The 17,008-nt window shown below is 40.1% G+C and overlaps 1 protein-coding gene, 1 long non-coding RNA gene and 1 pseudogene across 2 annotated transcripts; all 3 read right to left on the reverse strand.

The window, feature by feature from the left end:
• Positions 1-1,026: 1,026 nt before the first annotated feature.
• Positions 1,027-2,747, reverse strand: LOC145436783 (uncharacterized). Its single transcript, XR_013914404.1, has 3 exons — positions 2,624-2,747; positions 2,308-2,414; positions 1,027-1,267 (listed from the first exon to the last, which is right to left on the reverse strand). It is a non-coding gene; the product is annotated as an uncharacterized LOC145436783 (long non-coding RNA).
• Positions 2,748-4,201: 1,454 nt separating this feature from the next.
• Positions 4,202-7,198, reverse strand: LOC145436983 (transcription factor Adf-1-like). The gene is made up of 3 exons (XM_080314166.1): positions 6,995-7,198; positions 5,555-5,812; positions 4,202-4,845 (listed from the first exon to the last, which is right to left on the reverse strand). The coding sequence occupies exons 1-2, from the start codon at positions 7,137-7,139 to the stop codon at positions 5,646-5,648; spliced, it is 312 nt and encodes a 103-aa protein (XP_080170292.1). The 5' UTR covers positions 7,140-7,198; the 3' UTR covers positions 4,202-4,845; positions 5,555-5,645.
• Positions 7,199-7,505: 307 nt separating this feature from the next.
• Positions 7,506-11,309, reverse strand: LOC145437940 (uncharacterized; annotated as a pseudogene).
• Between the last annotated feature and the right edge of the window lie 5,699 nt (positions 11,310-17,008).

Consider the following 17,008-nt stretch of genomic DNA (forward strand, 5'->3'; position numbering starts at 1 on the left):
AGGCCGTTACCTCTCATCCCGTTCTTGCTATCGTCATCCTCTTTGGTACCATTAGACTTCTTTCCTTTTCCACCCATTCGCCTTTTCATACATCCTAAAGTGAGGTCAGATCTATGGTGCAATACTCCTACTAGATCAGGGGTTCTCAAAGGGTGGGCCATGGCCCACTGGTGAGCCACAAGAGCATTTGAGGTGGGCCACAGAGCTATTTTGAAAATTTTAGAAATAATTTAAGTTTAGTAATATTTGTTGTGTTAATCGCTAAAAAATATATTCGTATTAGTTGATTGATGAGACGTAGTGGTAGGCCTACGTATGGAGTCAGCATTTCAAGTCGAAAATGGGAGGCAGAAACGGCGGCTTTTTCCACTGGCTATGGCTAACAGCAACTAAAATAATTTCGCGCATATAATACCTGGAAGGTAATGCTGAACGAACCAAATGTTCCGGCAGGGTCATAATGTCGTATGCCGTTGAAAAGGGTGTGCAATAAAATCGGAATGAAGTGTAATTGATGTATAGATTTACTGTACTTCGGCAGGTCGTATTATTGTAAGTCAAAAATGGCCATAATTGCAAATTATTAGCAACTTCTGGTGTAGGTATACTGCACCACCACAACGAATAGTAATGGATTGTGGATTCAGCGGAGCGCAATAATATTTAGAGTCTGCTTAAAATGTCATGCCTGGAAATCAATGTACATAATGTAAGAGTCACATGAGTTGATAGTATCACTTGATTGAATATTCCGACAGCGCAACTTCAGTGGGTTCAGTACGTGACATTGTACGTATACATTGTATCACTCTTAGCGAAAAGAGTGGTTATACACACCCCAAAAGGTGGTACACGAAAACAGAACTTACGTAACCCTGCCGGTGTGTATGACCAGAATCCACCCCATTCCTTGCGGTGTATATCGGATATTTCACCCTAGCCATTATAATTGATTGGGGCGTAATTTCAGTATATACACCCTACTTGAAATCCTGCATCTTCTTCCAAATTGCACGCTATTGCAAATAAACTTTCTTGATTGCATATATTCGATATCAATTGAACCATAATAACATAAAATGGAAACATATTTCGTGAAATAACATAAACAGAGATCCCAGCGACGGAGAAAAAAATTCACTGAAAATACTGCTCGAAGAACATTGCCCATGTAATATTGGGAAGTCGTCTCCTCCAGGTTTCCGCAAAACACTCTTGTACGGCGAAGGCTGAGTCACTATCTTCAGCAAGAACTTGTGGCATCATCCTGAAATCAAAATGCATATTCACAACCCAATTAACAGGCACATGCAAACATGCATAACTTAATGAAAGAGCACAAAAATAGAAGCCATTACAAAGTATAAATATTTTCAAAAAGTACTTACCAAAAAAATCAGATGTTACACTTGCTAAGGAATTGCAGCACAGACTGTGGTCCGATAGGGTGAACTTACCGCTATAGGAAACATGTTCACACACGATCACTTTATGTGTGGCCAATTAGGCATCGACAAGATGGAAATTTATGGATAGTTTTCATGAAAACCGCATGTAACAGGCAGACTTGGACAACTAGAAAACGTTCCCTTTTTCCAAATTGGATTGGAATTAAATTACAACTACAAGTTTTTTTTTCGAATTAGAGTAGAATTAAAATTATAGCTACACAGTTGGAAATTAGATTAAAATTATAATTCTTGCTGACAGTTTTTTTCAAATTAGATTAGAATTAGAATTACTGAAATCGCGAAAAGTTGAATCAAACTGCGTTATTATCAAATCATAGTTCATCTTATGAGCATGAGAATAGCAAATGTCTGTACACTGTACAGTATGGGTGTTCGAAAATGACTTTTTCTTTCAAATTCTACTGGCTACTTGATAAAATTGTTAGGTTACCTAATTCAAGCCTGCACACCAAATTTGGTTCGATTCCAACCAGTAGCCGCATTGCTACAGGAGAAGAAAGTTGAAGATTCTTCCTATTAGTAGGGTCACATGGCATTAGTAATTTTATATTAGTCGCGAAGATTCATATAGCAATTTTCAAAGTAGAAACTTCCGAAAAACTGCTTACCATACTTGACTATTTTTCCGACATTCCGTATTCTACTTCCACTTGACGTAGTTTTGACTTGTATTGGGAACTGTTGCATCTACTTGTAATCGAGTATAAATTGACGGCGGTATTTCTACATCGACTTGAGTAGCAACGCTAGTAACTTTGACCATCTCTGCTTTGGTTTACCTCATATATGCGACTACGAAAGTTGACATCAGGTGTCGTTAACAAAGTTGTAATACCTGCTGGCTTGATAACGAGTCTTTCAGTTTTCGCAGCATACTCCTAAACTCGGTTAGTTCCTGTGATATAATTTTGCTCTTGCAGCATGCAGTCTTTAAGCAGCATCCTAAAATATGAAGAAAATCAGAGAAAGAGATGCATGGACTTGATTTAAATTTGACTACTTGGTATAATCCAAAACACGAAACGTTTCCTAGTTGGGCAATATTGACTTTCAGAATGGATCCAAAGCGACCGCAGATACAGGTCTGATTAGAAAACCTTGACTTGCCTTATACATGGAAATTAGCAAATTAGCTGGATGCTAATGATTACCTTGCAATATGTGCTGTTTGATAACGATCCATCATTGTTTCGCAGCATACGGTTTTACGGTTCAATGCGATGTCGACTTGGTTGAAATGCCCTGACATGATCTTGTATAGTGGCATCCTAAAATTGAAAAAAATAACCATGAGGTATAAACGTTTAGTTGACAATTTGGATTGGATTCTAAACTCCTAAAGGGATCGCCAGACAGGACGCCTATTGCCGAAAACCTAACCTATAGCCGAAGCGCATCGGTTTTCGGCTATCGACAGGCTTTCGGCTGGCTTTCGGCTTTCCGCTTCATTGGTGTGTATCGGACCGCGTTTTCGCGGGCCGAACAAAATATGGTTGCGATCAAAACATTGTTGACTGACTGGAAATGGACGCGGAAGGAGCATTGGAAATGGACGTGGAGTTGGAGGACGGTGACATTGAGTCGTTATTGGCAGCAAGAATATCAAAGGGATTCCAAGAGAAGTGGGATTTTCCAATGGGCCTTGGTGCCATTGATGGAAAACATATTACCATTGAGGCCCCTGCCGAGTGCCAAGTCGGGATCAGAATTTTATAACTACAAGGGAAATTATAGTATTGTGCTTCTCACTGCATGTGACTCACAGCTTTGCTTCACTCTGGTAGACATAGGTGATTCGGGGAGACATAGTGATGGTGGGGTATTTTCGAATTCGACCTTCGGAAGTAAGTTCATGAATGGTCAACTAAATGTGCCTGATGATGGCTGCCTACCTCAGTACCTGGGACAGATGTACGTGTTCCCTACGTCATAGTTGGAGATGCGGCATTTCCATTCCGCAGGAATCTGATGAGACCCTATCCCGGCAAACAATTGCCATCGCACAAATCTATTTTCAATTACCGATTATCACGGGCACGGCGTGTCATTGAAAACGCATTTGGCGTGATGGCAGCGCGGTGGAGAGTGTTCCGGGGCACCATTACTGCCGAGCCCAAACTTGCCACTGACATTACGAAAGCTGCATGTTGTTTGCACAACTTCTTGCAGCTAAGATCCTCGTGCACACTCTCAAACCTTGGCATCGCACCAGCCACTTCCAGTGATTTTGGAGGCCCTACAACCACTTCTCAAACCGGGACCACGTCTCGAACTGGGAGACTGGGGTCCAATATGTACAGCAACGAAGCAAAGGAGGTGAGGGAGAAATTTACCAATTACTTTATGAGCAATATTGGCAGAGTTGCATGGCAAGAAGCAGTGGTAAATCGCGTGTGAGGCTGTGAGCTCATCGACTCTGGTGGACCACAAATCTGCTTTGGATATTCTGGGACCCCAAATCTGCTTTTGAATATATTGCTAGACGAAATGACACTATCCGATGTACATTTGATTGTTAACCACTGTTCCAAAACATTAATATTCTTTCATTCACATTACTGGAACAGTTTTTATTAAAGAAAATATGAAAATTGCTTGTGTGAACATAGTGTTAAGCAGTGTATAACGAAGTATAGTATATCACAGATCAAGAACGAGTACTATAGGGGCAAGTTAATGCATTCATATTGAAACAGTTTTTACTGAAGAAGATATGGAAATTGCTTGTGCGAACATAGTTTGACATTAGGGTATAACGAAACACATACAACTAAGTACAGAATATACAACTAAGTACAGAATATCACAGATCAAGAACGAGAACTAGGGGCAAGTTACCGCATAAGAAAGGTAGAACCACAGCGAAAGACATGAAAAATGTCAAAAGCAAAAAATGCAGTGAAGAGAATTTAGCATGTATCAACACAGAGGTAAACAACAATGTCAAAAACATACAGCCAGACTTGTGCAATCTACCAATTTAGTTAATTGACGTGGTGACTAAGTTACGGATTTCGAAAACTGAGTAAGTCCTAGTTCTAATTGCAGATTTTGAAAATTGAATCGTTCTAGTTTCGTATTTTCAAAAGCGAGTAGTTATAGTTCTAGTTGCACATATCCAGTCGTCATACAACATACATCATTCTGCATCCTGTGCATCAATAACTTGTGTCTCGAGTGAAGACATCTGCTCACCCATGAATTGCATAATACAGCTCATTGTAGAAATAGCTTTGACTGGTGGCAATTTCTCCAGCATCTTTGCAACCATGCTGCCAAAGTGGGCATATTCGTTTCTTGGACGGTTTGCAAGATGAGCAGTAAAGTCATTCATTGATTTAACGTTTTGGCTCATGAAGTCGGATATTGCGGCCTGCATATGGAAAATATAGGAATATCACCACTTTCAATAACTTTACTTGTACTATAAGCAGGGCTCTGGAGCCGGTGCCATGCATTTTTACCGGAGCTGGAGCCGGGGCTCTACATAAAATTCAGCCGGAGCTGGAGCTAGTTATTTGAGGGGTAGCTCCGGCTCCGACGTATTTCATAAGATGCTATTATGCAACAACCATATCTACTGAGTTCACATAATTCAACAGCAGGCCTTCGCGAAATCAAGATTATTTTCATCTTTGTTGCTGCAACCAATGTTACTGACGGCTGACAGACTCTAGATTACTATAGATAACTAACCTAATCTATATAGACCAGGGGTGGCCAGCCTTTTCGGCTAAAGGGCCACATGAAATTGACGAACGAGTGCGCTGCCAACTAGCCGCGCCAGGCGTGTAAAATTTTCAAAGTTAATATTATTAATACTTGGGTATATTGCGGGTCGACTGTATACCGCCCACTGGGCTCAGTTTGCAAGGACAGGTCTATTCGGCATCTGGACATCTCGATATCGAAGATTTCCGCTAATATACGACAATCATATTATTTTGTGCCTAATTTCATCGTCAACGATCTTTCTGCGAGCGCAGACGCGAAAAGACTTTCTCTCATAATTGTGAATATATTTCGACTCAATCGGCTAAATCAGGCGTTTTGTCTATAAGCCTTCATCACATACAACTCACCTGGAATTCTTGTTTATCAGCATATTTCTTCCTCTTTCTAGAGACAACTTCGGTATGTGAGCTTGTTGGCTGATCCGCATGATGTTAGGACTTACGGTTTATGCTTCAAATGATCAAGCAGAAAAGACATGGACTGATAATGAGTAAACTCCTTGATAGTGCTTGCGGCAGAGCCACTGCTTTTGGCTTTCTTCAACTCGCCAACATATTTGCTGAACCTGTCTCGGAGTTGTTTCCAACGTTTTTTGCAGTTTGTCGCTGTAAACAATGTGAAAATTAATAAAAAACATCAATCATTATACTGTGACATAATACATTTATTTACAACTCCCTACCGGACAATTTTTGGTCATGTCGGTGTGACGAAATTGGTCACCGTAAATACTATTATTTCCAAAATAGCTGAAATGTCAATTCGACTGACCTCGGTTTCTCTGGTTGGAATTGAGTAAAATTTGGTGTGCAACGTACTTTTTTTAGGTAAACTCACGATTTGACAACTAAGTCTCGAAATATGAATAAAAAAAGTTTGTTTTTTTGACACCCCTATTGCACATGCATAACAAGAGCAGTGTGTGTAGGTCGACAAATAGGACATTGCATAGACAATAGGATCAGTCTAGACTTCCCGGGGTGATACCACTGCATCCTCCGTTATGCATTGTTTACACAAATGGTAGGGGTGAGGACTGAGGAGGCCAAGATGAGACGTGCAATTTTTTCACAGAACAATTTTCTGATGGACAGATTCCTTTAACTATGTTGTTCCCACAATGTCATTCTACAGTCCTACCATATTAACAAAGCAAACAGATTTGAGGTTGGGCAGAAAAATGACAAATACTATATTTTCATGGTATGTGTAAGTTGCGTGAATTCATGTTTGTAAGGGCATAACTGTCACAGTATTTCATATTATAAAACAACATTACTGGAGCTGGGGTGGAGTGCAATATTAGCGGTGCAGTCATGCACTTACCTCTAAAAAGTAAGACATTGGGACAAATTAGGGAAAATACTTGAGGAATTTTTATGTTCGACTGACATCTTTAAATTGAAAAGGTTTTGCAAACAATTAACTATCTCCTTACCAGTATTTTTATTTTTCCACAAACTCCAACAAAATGTCTCTAAACAGCAAAATGATTGTATCAGTAGGTTATTGGCAATTTGGCAATTAAAATGAATTTACACAGTACGATATTTCATGCCCGGCGATTATTCTGATGATGTGAGTCATGAGGATTTAGTAGTTGGGGAGCAAAACTGCGTCGTGATTTCCCTAATTTAAAAAATTTGAAATTCGTTTATCAATCATTTAAAAAATTTATAGGTCTCGCGTCTCGCAGACCCCCTTAAATTGCTTCGCAGACCCCCGGTTGAGAACCACTGGGGCTATACCATACCATACACTCATAACCATAAACTCGTCATGCTTACCTGTTGTATCGTATTTAGCGAGTTTTTCGCTGATCTTTATCCAAATATTATCTTTTCGTATTTTATCCAAAAATTTCGTATGTGTAGAGTCATAGAGCACTGGGTAGTCCCGGACGCTCTCGATCAGATCCTCATTAAAATTCATATCAAATGCACAGCATATAAATAGGCCTGTCACTGCATACAAGAAAATATGAGAAAATATAAAAACAATAGGGCCCTTTCCATCACAAGAACTGAGCCCCAACATATTATATCTACCGATCTATCTATCTATCTATATCTATCTATCTATCTGTATATTTATCAATGATTCAATATACCAACATATCTGGTGCCATGATTACCGACCATCTCATATTGTTCTCAACAAGTACCGGTATACAGTGCGGTAAACAATATTGGCACTGTACTCCACTACAATTGAAGTAAATTAGTACTGTTATTTCAAACAACAACGCCACTGCCACAGCATCTCTTCTCCCTGCGATTCACAACACTCAACAAAACATCACCCAGCAAGCCAAATACGACTGAAGCACACGATGAACGACCAGCCGTCGGCGCCGATAGCCGATAAAGTTAAAAATATTTTAACTCGATTCGCGCCGGTAGGCTTTCGGCCAGGCTCGCGAAAAACGAGAGAACGCTTCTTCGTACGCGACCTGTCTGTATCGCATAGGTTTTCGGCTATCGGCTAGGTTTCCGGCTATAGGCTAGGTTTTCGGCAATAGGCGTCCTGTCTGGCGATCCCTTAAGTCATCTGATATGTGCACTAGGGGTCTTCAAAAGGCTACTATTCCCCTCAATAGTGGAACTAAAATCCCAATCACACAGTGTATGCGAGAATTCGATCATTGTGTTTCGCGAAGCAAATGGAGAAGCGGACGATCATAAAATACTCAGAAGTTTTAGCATATGATCTACCTGAGCCGTAATTGCCGCACCCTAACCCCCAATTGGGGAACTAGAAGGGGCCCAGAAAGATTAATTCGTTGGTCGTTTGTTAGAAGATATTCATTCAACTTCAAAATTTTCGTCGCGCCCGGCGCGACTTCATGCCACGATATGTTTGTTTTTTATTTCATCAGTAAATTAGGAAAAAATGGGAATATTTTAGAGAAATAGGCATATCGGCGCCGTCGATTACCACGCATTGAACAGGAATATGACTTTAAGATTAGAGGTGGGCCACAGAACATTTTCAAACCGGAAAATGGGCCACGGCCAAGAAAGGGCTGAGAACCCGTGTACTAGATATAGCAGCAATAATAGCCTATATTAGTTCTTAATCATGCATTTCAAAATCCCAAGGAAAAACAAATAGGCTGCTCACCTTCTTCCATCATCTTTTTACCGTCGCAAGATTTGGTGTCGTTTTTATATTCGTTATCTGTTGGAACAAACGGTGATTAAGCGAATATAATCTGAATATATATGACTATATCAATCATCTGACATATAGAGTAGGGTTGCCATACGTCCGCAATTTCCCGGACATGTCCGAAAAAACTTCGTCCGGGAGGAAATTGTAAGATATGCCCAAATGTCCGGAATTTTGAAGGCTTGAAGTAGGCTTAAAATAATGTCGTAAATCAACATTAATGATATCTGCTTCAAGCAGATTTATGCTATTTGATTTTTTTTTTGGCATCAACATTAATGATATCTGCTTTAAGCAGATTTATGCTATTTGAATTTTTTATTCGCGCTGCGAGCGATTTAATACGACGTATATGGATATTAATATAGTGACCACGCACCGCCTTCACAAACAATGCAATGAAAAATAAATAAAAAATAACCATCATTTACTGAAATAAGTGTAATTGTACTCGCAATTATATGATAACGATCTATTCATTCAGTTGGTTAAGGCCGTTTGGATGCTTTAGTTTAGTCAAAGACAGTTGTCCTAAACCTTGGGGTCATTTGCCTTTATTCTGGGGATAGAAAAGATGTTGGACGTAATCAGCTTCCAAAATAGGCCGTGAAAAAGTCCGGGCAAGGTGACTTTTTTATTAATCTACTAATTCTTTTTTGAGCCGGACCACGGAACATTTTCAAATTTGAAATGAGCTCGAGGCCATAAAAGGTTGGAAACCACCGGACGTGCAATCTACTGGTGTATTTTATAGTGATATATAGAAGAACCAATAATATTGACAGAATTCATTCACAAAGTTTAACAAGGAAATGCATATAATTAGCCCGCAAGAAGTTGCATCGATTACCCTATGGTGGGCCCAAGATTAGTGCTTTTTGGGCGAAAGGGGGCTGAAAAATGGTTGTTTCTGATCTTGTTACAATTCACAACCAGACAATCGCACCGACCTAACGATAAAGCAGGTTTGTCAAACACACAACCGGCGCACCGGATAAGGTCCACCAGACGATTTCATCCGGCCCGTGAAGAAATCTGTTGCTGACCCAAGAAATCACCAGAGCTCACATTAGAGATGGTCCAATTCAAAACCTATGTTCCACTGCACTCCTGTCTACAGTCGATAGGTGAAACTTTGCTAGTGTGACGTCATATTAACTGCCAATGTGTTCACACCTCATTGTGAAATCCGCTAACAGGCGCTAGAGAGTGTCTGGAACAGGATCCACAAAAATATGGTGGCCGTAATATAGATGAAAATAAAATATAGAAAGTGCTGATGACAAGTTGTCTGAGAGCGTTCTATATTATTGTTACTATAATTATCTGTTTCCGGTTATGGCTAATACTATGCACAGATTCGACATTGACTCTGCGACACTGTGTCAGGAACAGTCACGGTAAATTCCATCACGGAAATGCTACTGTTGTCTCACCACTGTTTTTTTAAAACCTTTATCGTCAAGCATGGATTTGATTTTGCAAAGAAATTACCCCATCCGTATTTTCTTGCCTGCTTCATCCTCATCATCAGTATTATTCTTTCCTCCATGCCTCACTCGTCTTCTATCGGAAACTCATTTCGCGAACTGGCGAGTGAGTGTTCGCATGCGGTTGAATCTCATGTGAGATCTTTGCAGTCGGCGCATGGACTCTAGAAATACGTGAAAATATTAGCAATAACTCCAGACCATAATTTCTCTAACCTAGGGGGGAGGGGGGTTGAGAAAGCTACAACCCGAAGACGATACGGTACCCAATTTGTCGCTCGAACCGCTTGACATCCACCTTTCTGATACCTTATTCAGTTGCATACACATTTTATGGATAGATTTCAAATAATAAGCTTCAAACTAATAGCGTTTTGAACATAGAAGTTTAAGTGAATTGAGCCTGGCTTAGAAACAAGAATGATTGTAAGTTACTACAGCGTGACACTGAGCATTGCGAAGCAACACAACCAGTACTAATTGTCAACGAAATCATATTCGAATAATGCGTTCAATTTTGCACGGTGATATTCGACTGTACCTCACGTAACAATAACATTGATCGACATTTTTCAACTTTTTTTTCCTTTTTTTTCAACAAAAAATTGAGTTTACCTAATTTGACTATGCTGATTCCGAAATTGCAGTTAAAATTCACCCATCACGTCACACTTTTTTTGCAAAAAATGAATGAAAATTTTACTCTAAAACGGTTGTATTCAGCCCTATTTCAGGTCAAGATGTCCGTACGTGAAACGAACACAGCCGACAAGGCGCTTATTTTACTCGATTGAATTTGTTAGAATAAACTTTACGCTCTCAACCTATACCCTAGACCCCAAACGATCGTAATTATATTCATTTACTCAGTAAAATTTTGTTTGAAACAAATTTATTTCTTATTCCTTACTGGTGTTTGGCATAAACTTTTTTCTTTTTTCTTTTCTTGCAGCCTCGTTATTCTCGCAGTCGCGTTTCAGGCATCAACAATAGTCTGCCATCATCGTCACATCCAATCGCCCTTGATACCGGGTCTCCATAGTCTTGATGTCCTGATAAAAACGTTCACCATGCTCCTCACTCATGTCACCCAAGTTTTGAGGAAACTTTTCCAAATGTGCGTGTAGAAAATGGACTTTCAAACTCATCAGACATCCAAGTGCTTGATAAGAAACCAACATGTTTGCCACAATATTTTACGGTAATCCGGATCTTTAGTATTTACCAGAAATTAAGATACAACTTCTGTGAAGGAGAGCCATGCTTTTCTTGTCACATCCGTCATGGTAATAAGAAATTGAGGGTCTTTGGTGAGTGTTCTGATTTGAGGTCCAACAAATACAGCCTCTTTAACCTTCTCGGCACTCAAGTGAGGAAATTTTTCTCGAATGTATTCAAAGCATGCATCTTCTTTGTTGAGGGCTTTTACAAACTGTTTCATGAGACCCAGTTTTATATGCAATGGGGGAAGTAAAACATTAGATCTGTCGATGAGAGCAGGCTGTAAAACATTTTTATAATCGTGTCTAAGATATTCCCTCAACGGCCACTCACGTTTAATCCAATGATTTCTTCTGTCTCGGCTGTCCCATTCACACATAAAACAAGGGTACTTTGTAAATCCACATTGTTGACCCAGTAGCATATTTAGTACTTTGAAATCAACACAAACTTTTCATGTGCGAGTGCTATATTGCAACTTCGAAAGCAAATGTTTCATATTTTCGTAAGACTCCTTCATGCTAGTTGAATGAGCTACCGGGATAGAAGCAAATTGATTTGTGTTGTGCAGCAAAACAGCTTTTAGGCTTGACTTTGATGCATCAATAAAGAGGGGCCATTCACTGGGAGTATACACTGTTCCCAATTTCTCTAGAAGACCTCGCATACCCACATAATAGACCAAAGAGTGCTCGGAGGCTAAGAAGCGTGTGTATTCACTCTCACGATTGTTATACCAAGCAAAAGTAGTATCAGTGAGTCAGTATCGAGAAGCATGCGTGGCATTATTGAGAAACTATCCCGTTTTGAAAAGCAATAACAAAGAAAATTCCAGCTATGTAAGGGATTGAGAACTTTTAAATTCCTGGGGTCCGCGAATCCGTATTGAAACCTCACCGCAGAATGAATTTCTCCTGTGATGTATATACCACTAGAGTTATCGGCACAACAATAAGCATATAGAATGAGATTCAAACGAAAACCAATTGGCAAAGTATGACGTAACAATGCAATGATAAAAGGAAACTCTAGGCCAGTGGTTCTCAACTGGGGGTCCGCGAAGCATTTTCGGGGTTCGCGAGCCCTCTAAATTTGCAAGATGATTGGAAATAAATTTGTAACTTTTTTAAATAAGAGAAATCATGAAGCAGTTTCGCTTCAAACTGCTAATGCTTCAGTTAGCACATCAACGGAATGGCCGTATGAGATTAAATACCCTACTGTGTAGAACAGATGAGTCGAACTCAAATTACGTCGCGGGTCGGATTCAAAAATTCCAAATGCTCGCGGGCCGCACGCTTTGCTTTTCACCTGCACACATTATTACCTAGCATATATTCATAATAGTATATTAGAATGACATCACAATTACAATTTCAATTACAACTGTATCACCGATCATAGGCGCTTTCTTCTATCAAGTAGCAACACCTTAATTCGCGACCAATGGAATTGACGATGATGATTGGCTGGTTGAATACTCTTATGAACCAATGCTAAAACAGTGGCGGTAACGACGATACAAGTTCACTTATTTCCATGCTCAATTTGCTCAAGTTGCAATCTGGCGTTAGCCGTGTGTATGCGTTGTGAGGAATACAAGAAATTCAACTGTAAACGCGAACTTTTGAATTTGTTGTATTCTTACTAAATCACGATTCCGGTTTCTCTAGATTCTGGGGACCTATTGAGTCAGAAATGACACAGCACCACGACCATGCACTGATATTTGAATAATATTTTCATGTAAATAATATATTATCCATGTAAACTTCATATAGAGGTCCGGCATTGTCGTTTTTGCTGGCGTGAATAACTACTTTTTGGAACATTATTCCATGAAACTCAACTCAGTGGAAACTATCGAAGGTGTCTGTCTATATCAGGGGTGGGCAAACCGCGGCCTGCGGGCCATATGCGGCCCGCGAGAAGGTTTGGAGTAGCCCGCGAGCTAATTTCCCGTTCTATTATCGATATTCTGTTATGTTATAATTATCGAAATTGAATTGCTCATATTGTGAACTTGCAAAGCCAATCACAAATATAATTAGTATGGCCGCGACACTTGGAATGTTGATGACTAAAATATCAGTTCCGACGCATTGGCAGATACAGGGTCCAGCAGTCACATTTTTAGTAAATTGTCGTACAATACAATAAACTATAAAAGTAGTAAAATTTTTCATCACGCATCGCGTGTTTAATTGTCACACGATTTCTTTCTCTATAGCCTACCGCCACCTGAAAATGAAAAAAACGCCTGATTCAGCCGATTGAGTCTAACTATATTAACAATTACGAGAAAAAGTATATTCGCGTTTGCGCTCGCAGAAAGATCGGCGACGATGAAATGTAGGCACGAAATGATTGTCGTATATTAGCGGAAATCTTCGATATCGATATGTCCTTCCTTGCAAACTGATCCCAGCGGGTGGTATACAGTCGACCCGCAATATACCCAAGTAATAATAATATTAACTTCGAAAATTTTACGCGCCTTGCGCGGCTAGTGCGCAGCGCACTCGTTCGTCAATTTCACGTGGCCCTTTAGCCGAAAAATTTAGCCACCTCTGTTCTATATAAATTAGTAATTTACCCGTGGGTTAGTTATCTATAGTAATCTAGAGTCTGTTAGCCGTCAGTAACATCGGATGCAGCAACGAAGACATGGATGCCACCGAGTCGGCTTGTGACGACATAATGAATACTTGCCAATTGTCGATAACATCATAGTTGCACTAGAACGCATTTTACTCCGTGCCATTGCTGTGTACAGCAATAAAATTCTGATGTGGCGTTTTAACACTGGCACTGTACTCGTTAACATTAAGCCATACAGCTCAATTCAATCTTTAAATGTGCGATTAATATTCAACTGTAACTGTAGTAAGAGCAATATCGGCGGATATAACCACGTGATCAATAAAAATTCGATTTGTACCAAATGGCCAATGGTTTGACGTTCGATATTGGTGCACACGTTACAAGTCCATCCGGTGTCGATCAAGTATATCGGAATATAATATTTTCCCATTGAAACGAATCGAATAATCGAATTAAACACTGTGCCATGCATATTGCGCCATGCCCATAACGAATTAAACTATGCATTATGCACATTGCACATTTACAAGTTTACGAAACATATGATTACAAATTGGTAATCGCGTATCAAATCAGTAATTTGTCTCCAACATAAAATACCAGGGGGTTTTGGGCTACTCTTCTGCCATCCCCTATTTACGCTCGAAAGTCCTTACTGGAGTGAATGACGATGATGCGCAGTAATGAATTCCAATTAGCATGCATAATCGCATACTCAATAACACTGTCCAATTTCATAGCCCGATTAAAGAACTATCACGAAAGAACGCGTATTTGCTCATCCGATTCATAGCAACGATGAGACGGAATTTTTCAGCTCGTGCTCGTCATATCGACATGTGAAACGAAATCACGTTTTTATCCTCTCTCCCATTTCACGCAATACATAGTGATCATTATTTTCGAACCGTATACAATTGGCCAACAAGGTTGTGCTGATGATGAAATTGCGGGTATGCCGCAAACCCACAATATTCACAGGCATATTTTGCACACCGAGGTTCGGCACTAATGTATGAAAATTGAACATTGAACATACGAATGCTCTGCTGTTCAATCCCCAGGAACATGGTTAGTCGGAAAAGGTAGCACCAAAGAGGAAAGGATTCTTAATTTCGCGAAGGCCTGTTGTTGAATTAGGTGAACTCAGAAGATATGGTTGTTGCATATATAATAGCATCTTATGAAATACGTCGAAGCCGGAGCTACCCCTCAAATACCTGGCTCCAGCTCTGGTTCCGGCTTAATTTTATGTAGAGTTCCGGCATAGGCTGCAGCTCAGGTAAAAATGCACGGCTTCGGACCTCCTGCTCCGGGCTCCGGCTCAAAAGCCCTGCTTGTAACCTTCATGGCTGCTGCGCATACTTCATTGTACTTATCCGTGTCAACAAGGCCCAAAAGTTTGCTGCAGCCCGGTGGGCTTTGCGTTGGAAGTAATTTTGTAGTGTTACAATTTCAATCTCCAACAGTTCAGCATTCAGACATGAGAGATTTCATTATACCGGACAGCAGCAACGATTACAGAGAGTTAGAAACATGGTACTAAATTGCGTTGAGTGTAAGAAAAACGAGCTGTGTCAAAAGGTGCAACACGTAATCGCCATACAGTTGATGAAAATCTGCTTATTCTTCACGGCTATCTGCTATCAAATACTAATGTTGTTTTCTACTTTGGCATTGTCCTGGACGTCGAGTTACCATAACGGAACCCCTCGCCATGTCAAGAAGACCATGGAAGGAATTCCGTCATGTAACCTGTACAGGCAGTGCGCCGTACCCTACGTCTTCGAAATCTAGTCATTCTATTTCATGTTGTTACATCACTAATTATAATTGAGGATATTTGATATCATCATTTTATGTGTTTATATAAATGTAATGTCATTTGTAAGTTACATGTTAGTGCGATTCAAACACGAATAGCTAAGTCAATCATTCTATATGTTTGAAAGCTCACAGGTAATAATCTTATGAATATTAGTAAATGCTGCTATTCGATCTATTTTTTTATAACATGCTCGCGGGCTGTGGTCCTCGCGGGCTCTCTGGGACCCGCGGGCACCGCGTTGGTGGCCCCTACTTTATAGATGATGGAATGGTGGGTTGGCGTGTTGGTATGCCGACCATATTTGGAGAAGGATACGACAATTTTCTTCATATTGGAGAGGTAATTTGTTCGTAGATAGATGATGTATAATGCACATTGCACACATCTCGGATTATAAGTTTGAAAATTTTGAGAAAGTGTCCACTTTTCGGATTCCTAAAATATGGTAATCAGCTTAATATAATGCATTGAATACCATATTTGTATGTTTTCAATGGATTTGCATTCTTCGATATTGCATAACGCAGCGATGTATGATGCAGCTGAGACTGAAGGGGAAGGTTAGGGTGGAAAGTATTTCCACTATATGGGATAGAGAGGAAAGTATTTCCACCATATTAGAGATTTGATTTGCATTCGATCACATACGGGAGAAAACGTGAACCACTTCATATGGAGGAAATTTCCAACTTCTAGATTTACAGTGTGTTTAGACGAGACAATACGATCCTAATGAGTACTGATTTTCCATTCCTCGAATCCCGCCTGCTCAGCTAAAATCTGCTAATGTGGACTCGGAAAACGTTGCGTATCGGTCCTCTATTCCATCTAACAAATCAAGAGCTTCAAATTGAACAGGAACGTAGATGAAGGCTTTGATTGAAATTCTAAGATGCGTAAGCGAGCTTCGCAATAGTGCTTGCTCGTCCGTTGATCATGGAATGGTGAAAGATACAGCATTGTGCATTCCTTTACCGCCTTGTCCTGGGCGGCTTCGAGCTGCTGAAAAAAGAGTTTGTTTAATAACGTGCGACGCAAACATGCAGATAGAAAACATTGTATTTACCGGGACGACCCTCAAAGGAGCCAGGGCTTGGTCGATTCCGCATTCCTCTGCCTTGTCAAGGGCGACTTTGACCTCCTGTAAAAGGGAATTAAATTAATTAGTCACGACACAAATGCGCAAATTTATAAAAATGTCTTTACTGGGGCGAACCCCAAATGAGCCAGGGCCTTGTCGATTCTGCATTCCTCTATCGCCTTGTCCTGGGTGACTTTGAGCTACTGGTAAAGTTATTTTAATTAATAACGGACGACACAAATGTACAGATGAATAACACTGTACTTACCGGGACGTCTACCGAATAAGCCAGGTCCTTGTCGATTCTGCATTCCTCTGCCGCCTTGTCCTGGACCACTTTGACCTCCTGAAAAGTGGGTTTAGTTGATTGCGGATTATTACATATCATGATTCATTCGACCACACA

Source organism: Botryllus schlosseri, chromosome 4, assembly GCF_051294905.1.
Source record: "Botryllus schlosseri isolate E-star chromosome 4, Bs_hap1, whole genome shotgun sequence".
NCBI classification, from domain to species: domain Eukaryota; kingdom Metazoa; phylum Chordata; class Ascidiacea; order Stolidobranchia; family Styelidae; genus Botryllus; species Botryllus schlosseri.